We start from the raw sequence: 13988 nt of genomic DNA, 5'->3' as shown, positions 1-13988 counted from the left end.
TTTTTTTTTTTTATAAATAGGTCTTAAAAATTCATGCGATAAATTTTTATCAATACTGGCATAAATCGTAATCCTTCTGTTATTTTATATTTTTGCCTTTTTCAAAATAATTCTAAGAATCATTGTCAATATTATATCATCGTGTTAGTTAACGCTATATATAATATGAAGTGCAATTTACGAGTTACCTGGATAGCGTATTGCAAATCATTGTCTATAGCAAAAAAAGACTGAAAATCGTTTTAACTTGTATATATATAAAAAAAATTAGACGCGTGATGAAAAAAAATATATACATATAAATATGCGAGAAGAAAATGATTTATTCTATATCATAAGATATATAATATAATTATCTTTCTTTGGAAAGACTTAGCACGTCCACTGAGCGAGTTAGGCTAATCTGTGATTAAGTGGACCCAAGTGTATTTTTCATAGCCATTTGTTGTCCCATTTACTTAAGTATCATAAGGAAATATGTAACTTTGATCTTTTTTTTTTTTAAAATATACACATTAGCCTTACATAATCTGAATATATCGTCTCTTTTTTTTAATACTGTACAATTTATGATCTACCTATTTTTACCTTGTCAATGAAATAACACTAAAAGAAACAAGCAACAATACATGAAAACATTAATCATATTACTATAGTGTTTTCCAGCGTTGTTTTCAGACTTTAATTTCATATCCGACTTTAATTTCATAGCGTGTGCAATAACAAGTGCAACATAGCTTTGTTCATGTACACTATGAAATAAGTGAGCATACGGACCTAAAAGATAAATATTTGTTTAAACTTAAATTTCTCAAGTTGATTGTTGTGAATCATCGAAATATGTATATACCTATAGCATAGATAGCTACGTCACCACCACCATGATAAGCTTCATCCGATATTATAGTTGCCTGTTGACTATACGTGAATTCTGTTGTATTTTCTTTAGAAGGATCTATCCTAACAGAATTAGAATTATTAACTATATACGCCATATTATTCGGTCCACCTGTGCTGTAACTCAACGTAGTATATGGGATTCCGTCGATTTTAGATTTCTGAGCTATGCCTGTAACATAAATTACAATTATATTTGCATAATTCTCAATTCATTACGTTTAACTTAAAACATATATTATTGTAAAAATTATGTACCTAGAATGTGTGAACCTCTATCACTATATCCATTAAAGCTCATCGAATGCGTATGATCACTGGTTACGATAACAAGTGTGTCTTGCGTATTGATCATTTTCAAAGTTGCATTAATGGCGTCCGAGAACCTAACAGTTTCTAATAATGCTTGTGCAGCGTGACCACGATGATGAGCAAAATCAATAAGTCCTCCCTCAACCTAAAAATTACCACTTTATATATCCAATTAATACAAGATGTTCTCGTTTAGTAAAATAAAGATATACCACGAGAAGATAACCATATTTTGATTTCTGCAAAATTTTCAATGCGGTCACAGTCATATCTTCGAGACTCGGCTGCCCTTTGGGACCTTTTTTTCTATTCCAGTCCATGCTAATATGACCATTTGCAAAAATTCCTAACAAGTAATCGATTTTATCAACGTTTACACGAGATAATTCTTCGTTATTTTGAACAACAGAGAAGGCCAATCCTCTAGAGGATTTGTCTCGTTTCCATTCCTCGATTAAATCTTTACCATCCTGTCTGTGACCAGCCCACTCGTCTATAGGATCATATTTAGTGCCTGTAGCATTTGTCTTGAGCATTTGTCTACCACCTCCCATAATTACCTAAGTCAAAAATACAGAGTTACAAAGATACAAAATTAACATTTTTTTATCTATCGATTTCGAATGTTTCATGCAATTGAATTAATATATTTAACAAAAGATGAAAGATGATGTACTTAACAATCTCTCAAATTGATGCGAAACATTCTACTGAACAATCAGGATATATTATAGTTTGCCTTGATATTTTTTCCTGGCAGATCTTCCACCAATTGTCTGGCGATGTCTTTGCATTTTTCAGCAGTCTTCGGCATTTTTGACTCGCATTCCCATCGCCTGTTCGCGCTGTGCGCATATAAAGGTGCTGGAGTTGCATGGGTCACCCTGGTAGTTGTCACGAATCCTATAAAATCATAATTTGAATTCTTATTCCTGTAGAAAAGATTCTTATTTATTTTTATTCAATTTATTCTTACTACCTGTATCTTTACCAACACTCTGCGCCCATGAAACAATAGAATCCACATGATAATCTGTTTTCAAACTCTCAGAGCAATTGTTTAATGCTACATTTGCATCCAGTCCAACTAGATCAAAATTCGTTTTTACTCCACCAAACAAAGCAGTTGCCGTTGAAGCTGAGTCTGGTACTTGCTTGTTAGTATTGTACGTCTATTTTATTAAAAGCTAATATTAGTTATCTTTTCTGTAATCGTTTTTAAAAGATTAATAAGAATGAAGACCTTAAGAATGCCTATGTGAGGAAAATTTTCCCAAGCTAAACGACTAGTTTCGCCAGCACGGTATATTCTACTGGCGGTTATGGTGTCAGGACTCATGCCATCGCCTACAAAGATGATCACGTTCTTCGCTTTGTTCGTGTTCCATTTGTATGATAAAGCTTCCTCCAATTCTTCATTAGCCAATTCTCGCCAATATTGAATATCTGAATAAAAGAAAAAATTCTGATTAAATAATTGAGTCTCCGTCTTTTGGATCTGTTTACGTGGCACGTACACAGCACGTGTATTTTGCATAATGATAAATAAATAGGACGAACATGATAGCTGTATAAATAAAAATTCATATTTTGAATAAAGAATTATAATTGTGATATTTGTTCGCGGAAATGATTATTTTAGATATAAATACTTTAACAAGACCAATGAAAGGAAATATAGAGATTATAAGAGAAATATTATTTGTACTATTGTTATTATTGGAAGAAATCAGTTATTTTGCTGATTGCAGAGTTGCTTATAATTACAAAATGTGCACGAATTAATAAAATTTAGTTATACCTTCTTTCAATGTAGCAAAAACGATTCCAACAAGAGAAAAGCTAACGTATAATGTGGTGAATTTAGTTTTTAACATAATGAAATATTACACTGATTTGAACTGCGTGTCTGATAATTACATGAGTGTCATAAGTGTTATTACATGATACTGAGCATGAATAGATAGAATATAAGTAATCATCTAATTTTTATGATCTCGTAACGCTCTCTATTGTGAAACGCATTGTATTAAATCGATAAGGAAGAAACCTATTTTATTTCTGAATTTTTTTATCATTTTTTTTTTTTTTTGATAGGATATTTTGATAGGTTGATCGGATGAAAAAATTGACTGGATTAACTAACATTCATTGTAACGTTTTATTTGATTTTTGTTCATATTCATCGTCTGTTCGTACAGATCGTAACACATCGCACAATCTCTAAAGAATTATTTTTCTTTTCTTTTCGCGTGTCTGACTCTGTTTTGAACGAAATTAAAAAAAAAATAGAATTGATAAAATCCACCATTCGAAAAGTTTTCTCCATTTGAACCTGTTTTTTACCTTGAACATTTAATTTGATTAAAAAAAAAAAAAAAAACGTACGGTAAAAAGAAAATATGAAAAATGATTTGTCTTCACGCGTTCAAAACAATATTTTTTTAAAGATTCATCAAAGGAGCAAGTTCCATTATGCTATTAGATTATCATCTTAATCCATCAATTCCTACAATTAAATAAGTTTATAAATTTTGATTTTTTTCAACGCGAAACTTACTTCTCGATGCAACTTTCGATTAAAATAAAAGAAAATCATCTATTAAACAAACAAATGTTATGTTTCCTCTTAACGTTAATTAACATAATTTAATTTAATTAAGTTAATTTATATTTGGCCAAGAACAGGTACCTTGGAACGAAATAAAATCATTGAAAATTACGAGAATACGTTCTGAATCGGCACTCGAGATTATATCCTTCGATGGATCCTTTCACTGTCCATATCACACAAATTGATCATCCAGGCAATTGTTACGCGAGTATTATGCTGGAACGCGACACGATCTTTCGTGCCTGTAATTGTGGCCAACTATTTGAACTGTTCGAGGTTACTTTTAGCACTTTTAGCTTCGTTCACCCGGATGTGCTATTTCTCCAATTTTTCTCGTCGATTATTGAACATCGATTGATCCACAAGCTTGGTGATGATAAAACTGGGAGAATAAAAGACGAGCTAATTAAAACATGGTGGATCAGACGCAAAGCGGAACAAAATTCTCTTCTTTGAAGGGAAGGGAATTGGAATAGTTGGCCACGATTTCTTTTGAAGGAGAAAAAAACATCACTATCGTATAACTCTCACTGTGACAATTGGCCTAATATAAACTCTCTACAAATCTCTCTTACACGATAAAGTACAATAAAGTTATCCTCGTATTGAACGCGATACATGCACGTCGCGCTGTATCGATTACAGACGCCGCACGATTCATCTCTCTCTCTCTCTCTCTCTCATCCACTATTCTCTCTCTCTTTTTCTAGTTGAAATATTATTGCCAACAATTTTTGTGTCTCGAGATATTTATAAGTTTGCCTTCCCTTTCTTAAATAATTCTTCCAAATGCTACACGAAAAATCTTCGTAGCTCAACAATCCTTAATTTATCTCTTTAATCCGCATTTATACAGCATCATCATCTCTACTATCGTCTATCGAAGCATTTCAGATCTCCTATCATTCTCGATCCTCTTATTTTCAGATCGATCGATATAGTAGATCGCAATCTAAGAACCATGATCTTGTAAACGCGTAGAAGTGACGCCAGGAAGGCCAGGATTTACAGCCGGATCATATGATATTGCCATATAATTTCTTACGATCCGACAAAGATATAATAAAATCGCTGAACCTTGGAGTCAATTCGTTTCTCGTTTCTCTCTATCTCTTTCGAGTTTCAGGCCACGTAATATCGAAGAATCGTACGCTGAAATCGTCTCAGCAAAAATATCTACCTGCAGCGTCCGTTTTTATTGAAATTATACATATACGTACACGATAAAATTGACTTTACGATGGCAGAAAACACACACACTCTCTCTCTGTCTCTCTCTCTCACATACACACATACATACATTTTCTTTCTCTCCTTCTCTCTCTCTTTCTCTATTTCTGTAATCTATCTATCTTCTCGAAAATTTCCTTTGCTTTCTTGCTTCCCTCTCGTCTCTCTCTCTCTCTTTCTCTCTCTGTGTCTCTGTCTCTCTCTCTCCCCCTTTTTTTTCACTTTAGATTCGAGAAAGTCTCGCGAACGCAACGAAACGATTCGAAATGTGAACGCGTGAAGATTTCCTTGACACTGTTCCCTCGAACCCTAGAAAGAAGCGCGCGTGCTTCTTTTTCTTAATGGAGTTCGAGTGGCGCTCGAGCGACACGAGCTCCTTCAGAATAGAATAATGCCGTCGATTACGATTGCATGCTTACGTGAAATGCTCGGCTCGTTTACCGGAATGGAAACCGATGTAACAGGTAATAATTGACAGTCTACGTTACACGCTAATTGGCAGCGTCCTCGAGTTTAACTTCATCATCGGCTCGACGCGACAAGATACGAAACCGGTCCCCCGACGAACAGACACGGATTTTCACGTTGTAGATGAAGTTGGAGCAAAGACGCCGAGTAAAATGCATTAATCACTACTGATATGTGCGCGATGATTTTTTTATCTCGGATACAAACAAAGAGATCGTCTGTCGTGTCTTTTTCATCGCAATCACATCCGCGACGAATCAAAGAGATTTCCTATTCGAGCGCGGATGGATTCGTCTATGCGACAGAGTTATCTTCTATCGTTCGAACGGAGGAAAATTGGAGACTTTCTCGACCGTTTTTTTTTTTTTTTTATTCTTTGCGAGAAAAATTTAACGCGAAAAAAAAATGACACGCGAATGAACGAAATCAAAGGAAAGGAATCGATCGAACTTTCCTTTCTTTTTTTCTTTTTATAAAAAAGATAACGATGAAACGCTTATCCTTCGAATCAAAAACGATCCGATCCATGATTTAATAATCGATATTCCTCGCCTTTCCTCGCAAAGTTCGATCGTTCGAGAAATCAAAATCACCGGCAGTGGGTAAATTAGGTCAAGTTAGGAGGAGGACGAGCAACGTTATTTGAACGTTATGAAGGAATATTAAAAAAAGAAAAAAGAGAGAATGACAGAAGAACGGAAGTAGGGAGTAACGAATAGAAAAAAAGAAAAACCGAGAATTCTTCGCTTCATCGAGAGATTGTCTCTGATCGATACTCGCTGCTGATCTTATCATTCCATTTCGAAATTCTTCTCGTCTCGTCTCTTGCTTCCCTTCCTCTCTTTTCTCTTTTCCTCGCATCTCATCGCTCTTTGTAAACATCATTGTCGCGCGCTGTAAAAAAATTGCTTTTGATTTTTGGCTGCTTGAGCTTGGCTCTCGAGCGATGCTGGCTCGCAACGATAAATCACTATCACCTCTTCTTATCGAACTGAAGAAATGAAATCAAAAAAAAAAAAAAAAAGAAAAAAGAAATCTCAAAATCTCGTATCCCGTGTCAAGAACGAAAAGACCATCGGTCTGTCTAATAATAATGCGAGAATATCGATCAAACATTTATTAATTCTATCCCCGAGCATCATTTTATCCAGTATCGCTCATCGAACCGAAGGGTTGAAAAAGTAGGGGCAGGGACAGGGGGGCGAGAACAGTTTCAAAGAGGTTTAATCGCGGGATTAGTCTCGTAACCGTGAATCGTGTATACTCCGTGATATTCAACCTACTTTTTCCTCCTTCATTCGCTTCTTTCTTATACCCGTGCTGCTCGAAATATCACGAATATAACATTTAATACGTTTCGCAATTTCCAACTCTTATTCGTCAACACTTTTCGACACCGAATCGATCGTCAAGCGTCGAATTCTTCTTCGAAGAATTGGATTACACAATTTCTTCCATTTTCGATATTAATAATTTAAAACTATTAGTAGTTTGAATACCAGAGATTAGAATAACACCCAAAGAGAATATTACGAGTACTGTAAAGTTCATGAAACACGGATCGCTTCCCGTCGAACGAGTAATTTATCAGTTCCGCTCAGTGGAAAGGGTTACGAGGATAAAGAGGACTCTTTGAAATAGCGCCTAGGGCAACGTGGCAAAGGGTAATAGTTTTGCAAGTAGTTGATCGATTAATTAAGCTTCTCGAGCCTTGTCTCGAGAGAGAGAAGAGGATTTAAACGAATCGATAAAACGCTACTCATCTACGATAATCACGAAGTCGATAAACGAGGCACGCACTGCACTCGAAACTCTGCTTTCGTCCTATCTATCTATCGTATTGTACTATGGTTATTTTTTTTCCCTTTTCTTTTATTCTTTTTTATCTTTTTATTTTCTTTTTTTTATTTATTTATTTTTTTTTTTTTTTACTTTTTTACTTTTTTTCCCTTCAAACTCTGTTAGAATAAACATCCTTCCGCGTGTTCTTAATCGAACCCTTGCCTTAGGCTTATCGTCGTGGTATATGTATACCGTGAATTGCGTTCGTCTACCTCCCCCCCCTGAGTGAATACACTCGTCTCACAAGTATGCACGTACGTATACAGGAGTACGTATTCGCGAAGGGAACAGGATGAAATAATAATCGATCGGCAAGGATGAAAACGAGAAAAAGAAAAGAAAGAAAACTATGGATACTTTTTGATCGGTACTCGATAAAATGGAATTTCTTTTCACGTTTGATGATCCTCATCGCTTTCCACATTTGTTCGAAATTTTCTTCGTGGATAATCGTCGTGGACGAAGAACGAAACAACGATGAATTTCAATGTTAACAGGAGTTTTTCTAACGAACTAATATGCACGATCGAGTATGATTCGTTGAATGAAGAGTAACTTCAACGACAAGTTTTTCTTTCCTTCCTAGAAATGTGACGAACTGTGCGGGGAGATTAATAATAACTGCGAATCAACAAACTACGTACTCGAAAGTATTGTCCGTGAAGCAGATATTCGAGAATTTTTGGTGTTCGTAGACCAACCAACCTAGAAATGACCGATTTCGAGTTGGTGGTCGAGTAGTATGATGATCGACGATGATCCTATAAAAAAAAGTAACGACAAAACGTCACGAGGTTACTGTTCCTACAAAAAGGAAACGCCCAGGATAAAGGGTTATAGATTACGCGATAATCAAATAATAGCAAACGTAGCGCTACGCTTTTCTCTCGAGTCTTCCTATCGATTAGTATTATTAGTCCGCGATAACTCGATATGACAGGTTACTATGTTTGGCCGCTTCTAGGTTTTCTTAGATATACGTTTTTTTTTTTTCTTTTTTTTTTTTTCTATCGCCGCTATACGTTCTCATCACATCCCTCGGGAATTGGCATCGGTTCAAGCTGTCCCGCGAAAACTCACTACCCACCTCGCCCTTTTATAAAACGTTAAAATGCCTTATATCCTAATTGTTCTTTAAATAAAGCGGTAAATATATAGTCGATAAATAGACCCTTCCTCTCCGGAATGAAAACGCTATTATTACGGTAGACACCACTGCCTACTTTGAATCATCGAAATGGCCGCGCGTCTCGAGAAGAACACTAACTAGACCCTAAGAATTACAAAATGCTCGTGAATCTTTTGATTTCTTTTTTTTTTTTTTTCGTTTTCTTTTCTTTTTTATTTTTTTATTCTCTTTCTTTGATAACGATCGCGTCCACGACACAGCTTGAACGTGCCCCGAGCGCGATGAGATTAGATCCTATAATAGTATTTCTTTTAAATCCTTTTTTTTTTTTTCTTCCAGGCTTATCGATCGTTCTTGATTTTTCTACTTGTCGTCCCTACTCGAAGACTACTTTTCCTCCCTAAGGAGGGATTCTTCGGCCTCCTTTCGCCTCGCCTTCGCTTCCTTCTTCGCCCTCTTCTTCTCCTCCTTGGCCAGCTTCTTAGCCTCCTTCTGCCTTGTCTTCTCCGCCTTCTCCTCCTCCTTCTGACGAGCCTTCTCCGCTTTCTCTCGCTCCTTCTCCCTTTCCTTTTCCTTCTTCGACTTCTGGATCTCTTGGACCACCGACAACTTCGGCGCCGATTGAGGCCTCTTCGACGTAGATTTCGTCGATGACGAGGACGTCGAGCTGGACACGTTGCTCGAGTCCCTGGGACTCGGTGACGCTTCCAGTTGAGTCACAATTTTTTGAGCACATCTGGAGGGCGCGAATAAAACCGTTAAAGACGACGAAATATGAATATATATGTGTATATATTTATAAAAATCCAATTTAATTTACCACCTTATCCTAGTGGATGCTTTTCCAGCGCGATAGTCTCTTTGGAATTCCTTGATAGGCGGCAATCTACGATCCCGATTTTCCCTCATCACCTCTTCCTCCTCGGCGACCTGTTGAACCGGATCTTGATACTCCTGATTAGATACAATTAATACAAGAATGCGAGATTAACGATTTTAATAACAATTCACTTAGGATTCTTAGGACGAGCTCTTAACGGACCTGAATTCTCATTTTCATAGATTGCGTTTGGGAGCGTCTCAAAGTCGCGCCGGAAGGTTGCCTCACCCTCGTAGGTTTCCCAAGATTCGAACTTCCCGTGCTACTTGCAGAGGACGAACTCGAGGAAGACACGGAAGACACTCCTGCAATGCGAATGAAATAACGTTTCATCACGTGGATCAAACGAGTTTCGCCATTTTCGTCGTTTTCAACCAACCGGAAATGGAGGATGAACCGCTCGCCATTGAGTAGAGGGAGGCGGATGCCGGGACGCTTCCAGCGACCCATCTTCCACCGGGTCCAGTCACTCCAACGGGCACTCCCGTCCCCATATTGTACTCCGAGGCGCTTTGCGGCAGGACCCACGACTTTCCTGACATCGAGTACTGTAAAATATCGAACGATCGAGAAGATTTGTCGTGAAAAATAAAAAGAGGGAAGAGGAAGGGCACGCGTTAAACGAGGAAATTTCGCTCGCGTTCAAAGTGACGTTGAAAAATTTCCTTTGAACTTTTATCGAAATTTAAACGTCGAATTATTCACGGATCGTGGGCTCGTGCACAGGGAGATTGAAATTTCGCGAGATTAATTGCAGGATTGGCGATATTTATTAAAACCGTTTCGAAAATAGTCGTGTCGCACGAGGGGGGCTATTCGACCTCGCAGCCAAGGCGACGAGTGGTTTCCGAGCTCGCTCCAATTAACGACAATTTTACACTCGTGTGCGATCACATCGACGAGCACGAATACCACCGTTATTCCGGTCGCGTTTTCTTCTTTTTTTTTTTTTTTGCATCTGTGATGAAAAAAAAAAAAAAAGAAAGGAAGAAAATCGCGCCTCCAAGTAATCGCAAGTAAGATGCAACGCGTCGTCGAGCGTCCCTCGAGGGGGAGAAACGAGAGGGTGAGAGTTGCGGTGATTAAAAAAAGCTGTGTTGATTATTTGCACTACTTACGTCCCGTGGGATGAGGGTTTGTTTCAAACGTAGAATCTTTGCTCTGCATATCACGCATCTCAAAGGTAAGAGCCTCTGCGACACGGCCATTTGTATCGTCTTGACGAAGCAACGCCTGTGTGATCGAAACAGAGAATATAGGGTAATAACCAAATTGTATAAATTGTTTGATCCAAAAAAAAAAAAATATCTTTTACCTGCAAACGACCCGATGACCACACGGAGCTGTTTGCATCGTGGCTCTGGCGTTCACACAGATCACGCACTATGAAGGAAGAAAGTGAGATTTTAAAATTAATATTTCATCTCGACTAACCGTAATTAATTAATTAATTACTTAATTCCATCTTTCTCGACTCCCATGTTTGAGATCCACGCGAGGGGGTGAAAGATAAAATCCGATGAAATCCCTTCCGGGAGTTTCCGACTGGTCAGCGGAAATTTTCAACGACTAAGGGAGTAACAACTTCGAAACAGCAGGGGATCCCTATCTTCCTCAGGATAATAATTCTTCCAAGGAAGAAATGGAGTTTCATCGTAAGGATTCAAATGGATGGAATTTTCATTACACGGATGTTTAAAAGACACCAAAAGACAAAACTCGAACAAGAATTTTTTCTTTTTTAATCAATCGATTTATTCCAACATTTTTAATCTAAACTACAACATACAGTAGTCCCTTGACCATATCTAAAACGATCCTACTTATAACTATCTCATAGTTATGCTGAACCATGCTGAATAACTGTTGTCGTTCCTAGTTTGCTGAAAAAAAAAAAAAAAAAGAAAAAATACATCATACCATTCAGTATCATTCCGATCAACGAGAACTCGTTAAATTCTCATCGACGATATATTATTTTTTTTTTCTTTTTTTCTTCACGTACCCGAACTTCCTCCACCAGCTTTCGCTCCAAAGTTAACACCCATGCTAACTCCACCTTCCATACCACCTCCCATACCTCCTGGCAAAGGATTTTGCGCCGCTCTCCTACTTCTCACTTGAGGCGGCCTATTTGGCATATCGCCTCCCATCTCATTATCCATGTCGTCCATACTTCCTTGCATAGAACTTTGAGCCCTTCTCTTGCTCCTCAACTGAGACGCGCCACCTCCCATACCACCTCCAACGCTACCTCCCATGCCACCTCCCATTCCTCCTCCCATGTCGCCCATACCACCCGGCATAGGCATATTTTGAGCCGCTCTCTTGCTCCTCAACTGAGACGCGCCACCTCCCATACCACCTCCAAAGCTACCTCCCATGCTACCTCCCATGCTACCTCCCATGTCGCCCATACCACCCGGCATAGGCATATTTTGAGCCGCTCTCTTGCTCCTCGATTCCTCCATAGTCGACGACCCTTGATCGATCATATCCTCTGGAGGAGGCCCCGATGGAGGAGGCCCCGATGGAGGAGGTCCGGGCGGAGGTGGGCCGTGCGGAGGTGGACCGTTTGGAGGGCCAGCATCGTCGGGGCTACGTTTCTCCCGACTGCTGCTATCGCTAGAAATGCTCGAGTATTCGGACGACAATGCTCCGACCAACTAATTTAAAAGTATTAGTTATTTTTAAGTCGAGTTCCATTTTTATCGGGAATAATTATTGATAATAATTGAAAGAAGGATTCGATAAGCGAAAGCTTCGAGAAATAAAAAGGTGTTGCTTACAGAGAGGCCGAGGAGAGCGATGGCGACGAAGAGAAGAAGATGCTTCATGTTCACCGACGTTTTGACACTGGTCACTGTCTCACACGGATATTTAATCCCCTCTGGGGATAAATAGTTACAATTCGCGACGTAATTGCGCGAAAACTGGAGGTGGCAATGGAGAGGTTAATAAGGGAATCACGGTCGTTCTCATTGCCACCTTCTTGCCTTCCATCGTATTGTATTTTTTTCATTGGTGATCGCAACTTGTATTTTTCCTTTGTTTTTCGCCTCGGGAATAACAAGCGGAAACAATGGAAGGATATTTTTCGTGACCGTGGTGGTTCTTCTTCGAGGTGTTGTACCGGAACGAAGATGGACGGATGATAATTGGTGTCGTGTCGTCTAGTTATCACCCGTCCAATCGTTTATCTAACGCTCTTTTAACAACAAATTTATCTTTTCCCAGGAAGTCAATTTGCTGGTAATGACAACAATGCCGAGTGATTTTCAACTTACGTAACCATTTATTAACTCGAACAATTTGTTATTTAATAAGAAATATATCAATCGATCTCTTCCGATCCACCTTTGTTGTTTCGCATCGTCAAATATCTCTTCGAGGATCGAGTCGTGCACCGAACGTAGCAATCTTCGAACGATATATTCCAATCGGCAAACGAACGTGCCCGCATCCAAGCAACAACATAATTAAAACAGAAGATGTTCGTTCGATCGTTCAAGGATTATAATCGGCACGACCACCAAGTAGCGTCGATTAAATTGGAATATTAATAGCCGCTCGAGGGTGGATAGACACGTCAGGAGTCGCAGGGTCGTCGTAGCTACCACTTTGTCAGCTTCGTTAATCGACTTTCGCGAGCCATTGAACAAGCCTATTCGCTCGGAAATTGTAATTTTTCTGGACCAACGACTGTCTTCGAAAGAAAGGCTTGCCTCTCTTGTGCAGCCCCCAGTCCATTTGACCGTCGAAAATTGCACCCTCTGTGTGTGTGTCGGACCCCCGTTCGTAGCATTTAATTTCATTCTGGGTCACTGTACTCCTTCCATCTCATTTTCTTTCGTGATCGCGAAAACAAGTTTTTAAAATAACTCAGCGAGAATCAAATTTTTTCCCCTCCTCGAAAATATTTTCCACGCGAAAAATTCGAATCCACCTTAACCAACTCGGACAGTTCTCTATTAATCCTTGGATCTTGATGAATCAAAAAAGAAAAAAAAATATCGAAAAATCTCGATTGCCGAACCGAGACTAATTCCACGATAATTCGACGCCACCTGGAATTATCAAGAGATTCCTTCCCTTTCTTCGTTCTCTTTTCTTCGAAATTTCATTTCCACCCCCGCCAATCAACGCCCTTCTCCTTTGGCGAAAACGACGAATTAGCCTTTGGATTGTGCTTTTTGTCCCAGCCGGCGAGGTAACGAGGTTATCTCGAGCAACCTCGAAGAAAAAAGAAAAGAGTCGAAAAATGCAGCTGACCTCGGCCTGCGCTGGGACCCCAACACTGGGACCCCTCGTTCCACGGGATGATAATTAAATCGAGGGTAACCTTCCAACGGTAAATTTCTTTCGTTCCACGGCAAGATTAAGTGGTAATTCCCTCCTCCCCTCCCCCTCTGTGATTTTTCATCCAATCGAGATATCCGATTCCAGCGAGGCCAATTCAACCGAGAATCCTACCAATCTTCGATCGATCTTTAAAGTAATCGCAAGAAATCGTTTACTCACCTCGTCTTCTTGAGAGGAGGCTAATTCCGGCTCGTTTTTCTCGAGCTTGGTCAACAGCTTGTCCTGAAAACAGAAAATATATATCCGATGAATGA

At 38.9% G+C, this 13988-nt stretch overlaps 3 protein-coding genes across 8 annotated transcripts in view; all 3 read right to left on the bottom strand.

The window, feature by feature from the left end:
* Window positions 1-305: 305 nt before the first annotated feature.
* On the bottom strand, window positions 306-3179 carry LOC102670755 (alkaline phosphatase-like). The gene is made up of 8 exons (XM_006615054.2): window positions 3011-3179; window positions 2453-2655; window positions 2189-2381; window positions 1949-2112; window positions 1422-1769; window positions 1156-1354; window positions 851-1069; window positions 306-777 (listed from the first exon to the last, which is right to left on the bottom strand). The coding sequence occupies exons 1-8, from the start codon at window positions 3084-3086 to the stop codon at window positions 593-595; spliced, it is 1587 nt and encodes a 528-aa protein (XP_006615117.1). The 5' UTR covers window positions 3087-3179; the 3' UTR covers window positions 306-592.
* Window positions 3180-8700: 5521 nt separating this feature from the next.
* LOC102671125 (eukaryotic translation initiation factor 4 gamma-like) overlaps window positions 8701-13988 on the bottom strand; it is a 32914-nt gene continuing 27626 nt past the window's right edge. For 5 of the 6 annotated variants that reach the window (XM_006615058.2, XM_031510147.1, XM_006615057.2 and 2 more), the window contains 7 exons: window positions 13894-13956; window positions 10688-10755; window positions 10491-10605; window positions 9752-9920; window positions 9535-9677; window positions 9316-9446; window positions 8701-9228 (listed from right to left, as the gene is read on the bottom strand). In XM_006615058.2, the coding sequence (XP_006615121.1) occupies window positions 8880-9228; window positions 9316-9446; window positions 9535-9677; window positions 9752-9920; window positions 10491-10605; window positions 10688-10755; window positions 13894-13956 (1038 nt within the window). In that variant the 3' untranslated portion in view covers window positions 8701-8879. The remainder of the gene's footprint in view (window positions 9229-9315; window positions 9447-9534; window positions 9678-9751; window positions 9921-10490; window positions 10606-10687; window positions 10756-13893; window positions 13957-13988) is intronic. The other variant, XM_031510146.1, reaches the window with a different exon arrangement.
* On the bottom strand, window positions 11105-12318 carry LOC102670984 (oleosin GRP-17-like). Its single transcript, XM_031510148.1, has 3 exons — window positions 12162-12318; window positions 11378-12038; window positions 11105-11255 (listed from the first exon to the last, which is right to left on the bottom strand). Exons 1-3 carry the CDS (start codon window positions 12207-12209, stop codon window positions 11248-11250), a joined length of 717 nt encoding a protein of 238 aa, XP_031366008.1. The 5' UTR covers window positions 12210-12318; the 3' UTR covers window positions 11105-11247.

Source organism: Apis dorsata, unplaced genomic scaffold (assembly GCF_000469605.1).
Source record: "Apis dorsata unplaced genomic scaffold, Apis dorsata 1.3 scaffold_209, whole genome shotgun sequence".
In the NCBI taxonomy this organism is placed as follows: Eukaryota; Metazoa; Arthropoda; class Insecta; order Hymenoptera; family Apidae; genus Apis; species Apis dorsata.
This window is presented reverse-complemented; position numbering and strand designations above follow the sequence as displayed.

Coding starts and splice junctions, on each gene's coding strand:
- LOC102670755 (XM_006615054.2), bottom strand. CDS start 3,086: ATGTTAAAAACTAAATTCACCACATTATACGTTAGCTTTTCTCTTGTT. Junction 2,656..3,010: donor TTTTGCTACATTGAAAGAAG/GTATAACTAAAT, acceptor TCTTTTATTCAG/ATATTCAATATTGGCGAGAA. Junction 1,770..1,948: donor TGCCAGGAAAAAATATCAAG/GCAAACTATAAT, acceptor TTTTTGACTTAG/GTAATTATGGGAGGTGGTAG.
- LOC102670984 (XM_031510148.1), bottom strand. CDS start 12,209: ATGAAGCATCTTCTTCTCTTCGTCGCCATCGCTCTCCTCGGCCTCTCT. Junction 12,039..12,161: donor TCGCTCTCCTCGGCCTCTCT/GTAAGCAACACC, acceptor CTTTTAAATTAG/TTGGTCGGAGCATTGTCGTC.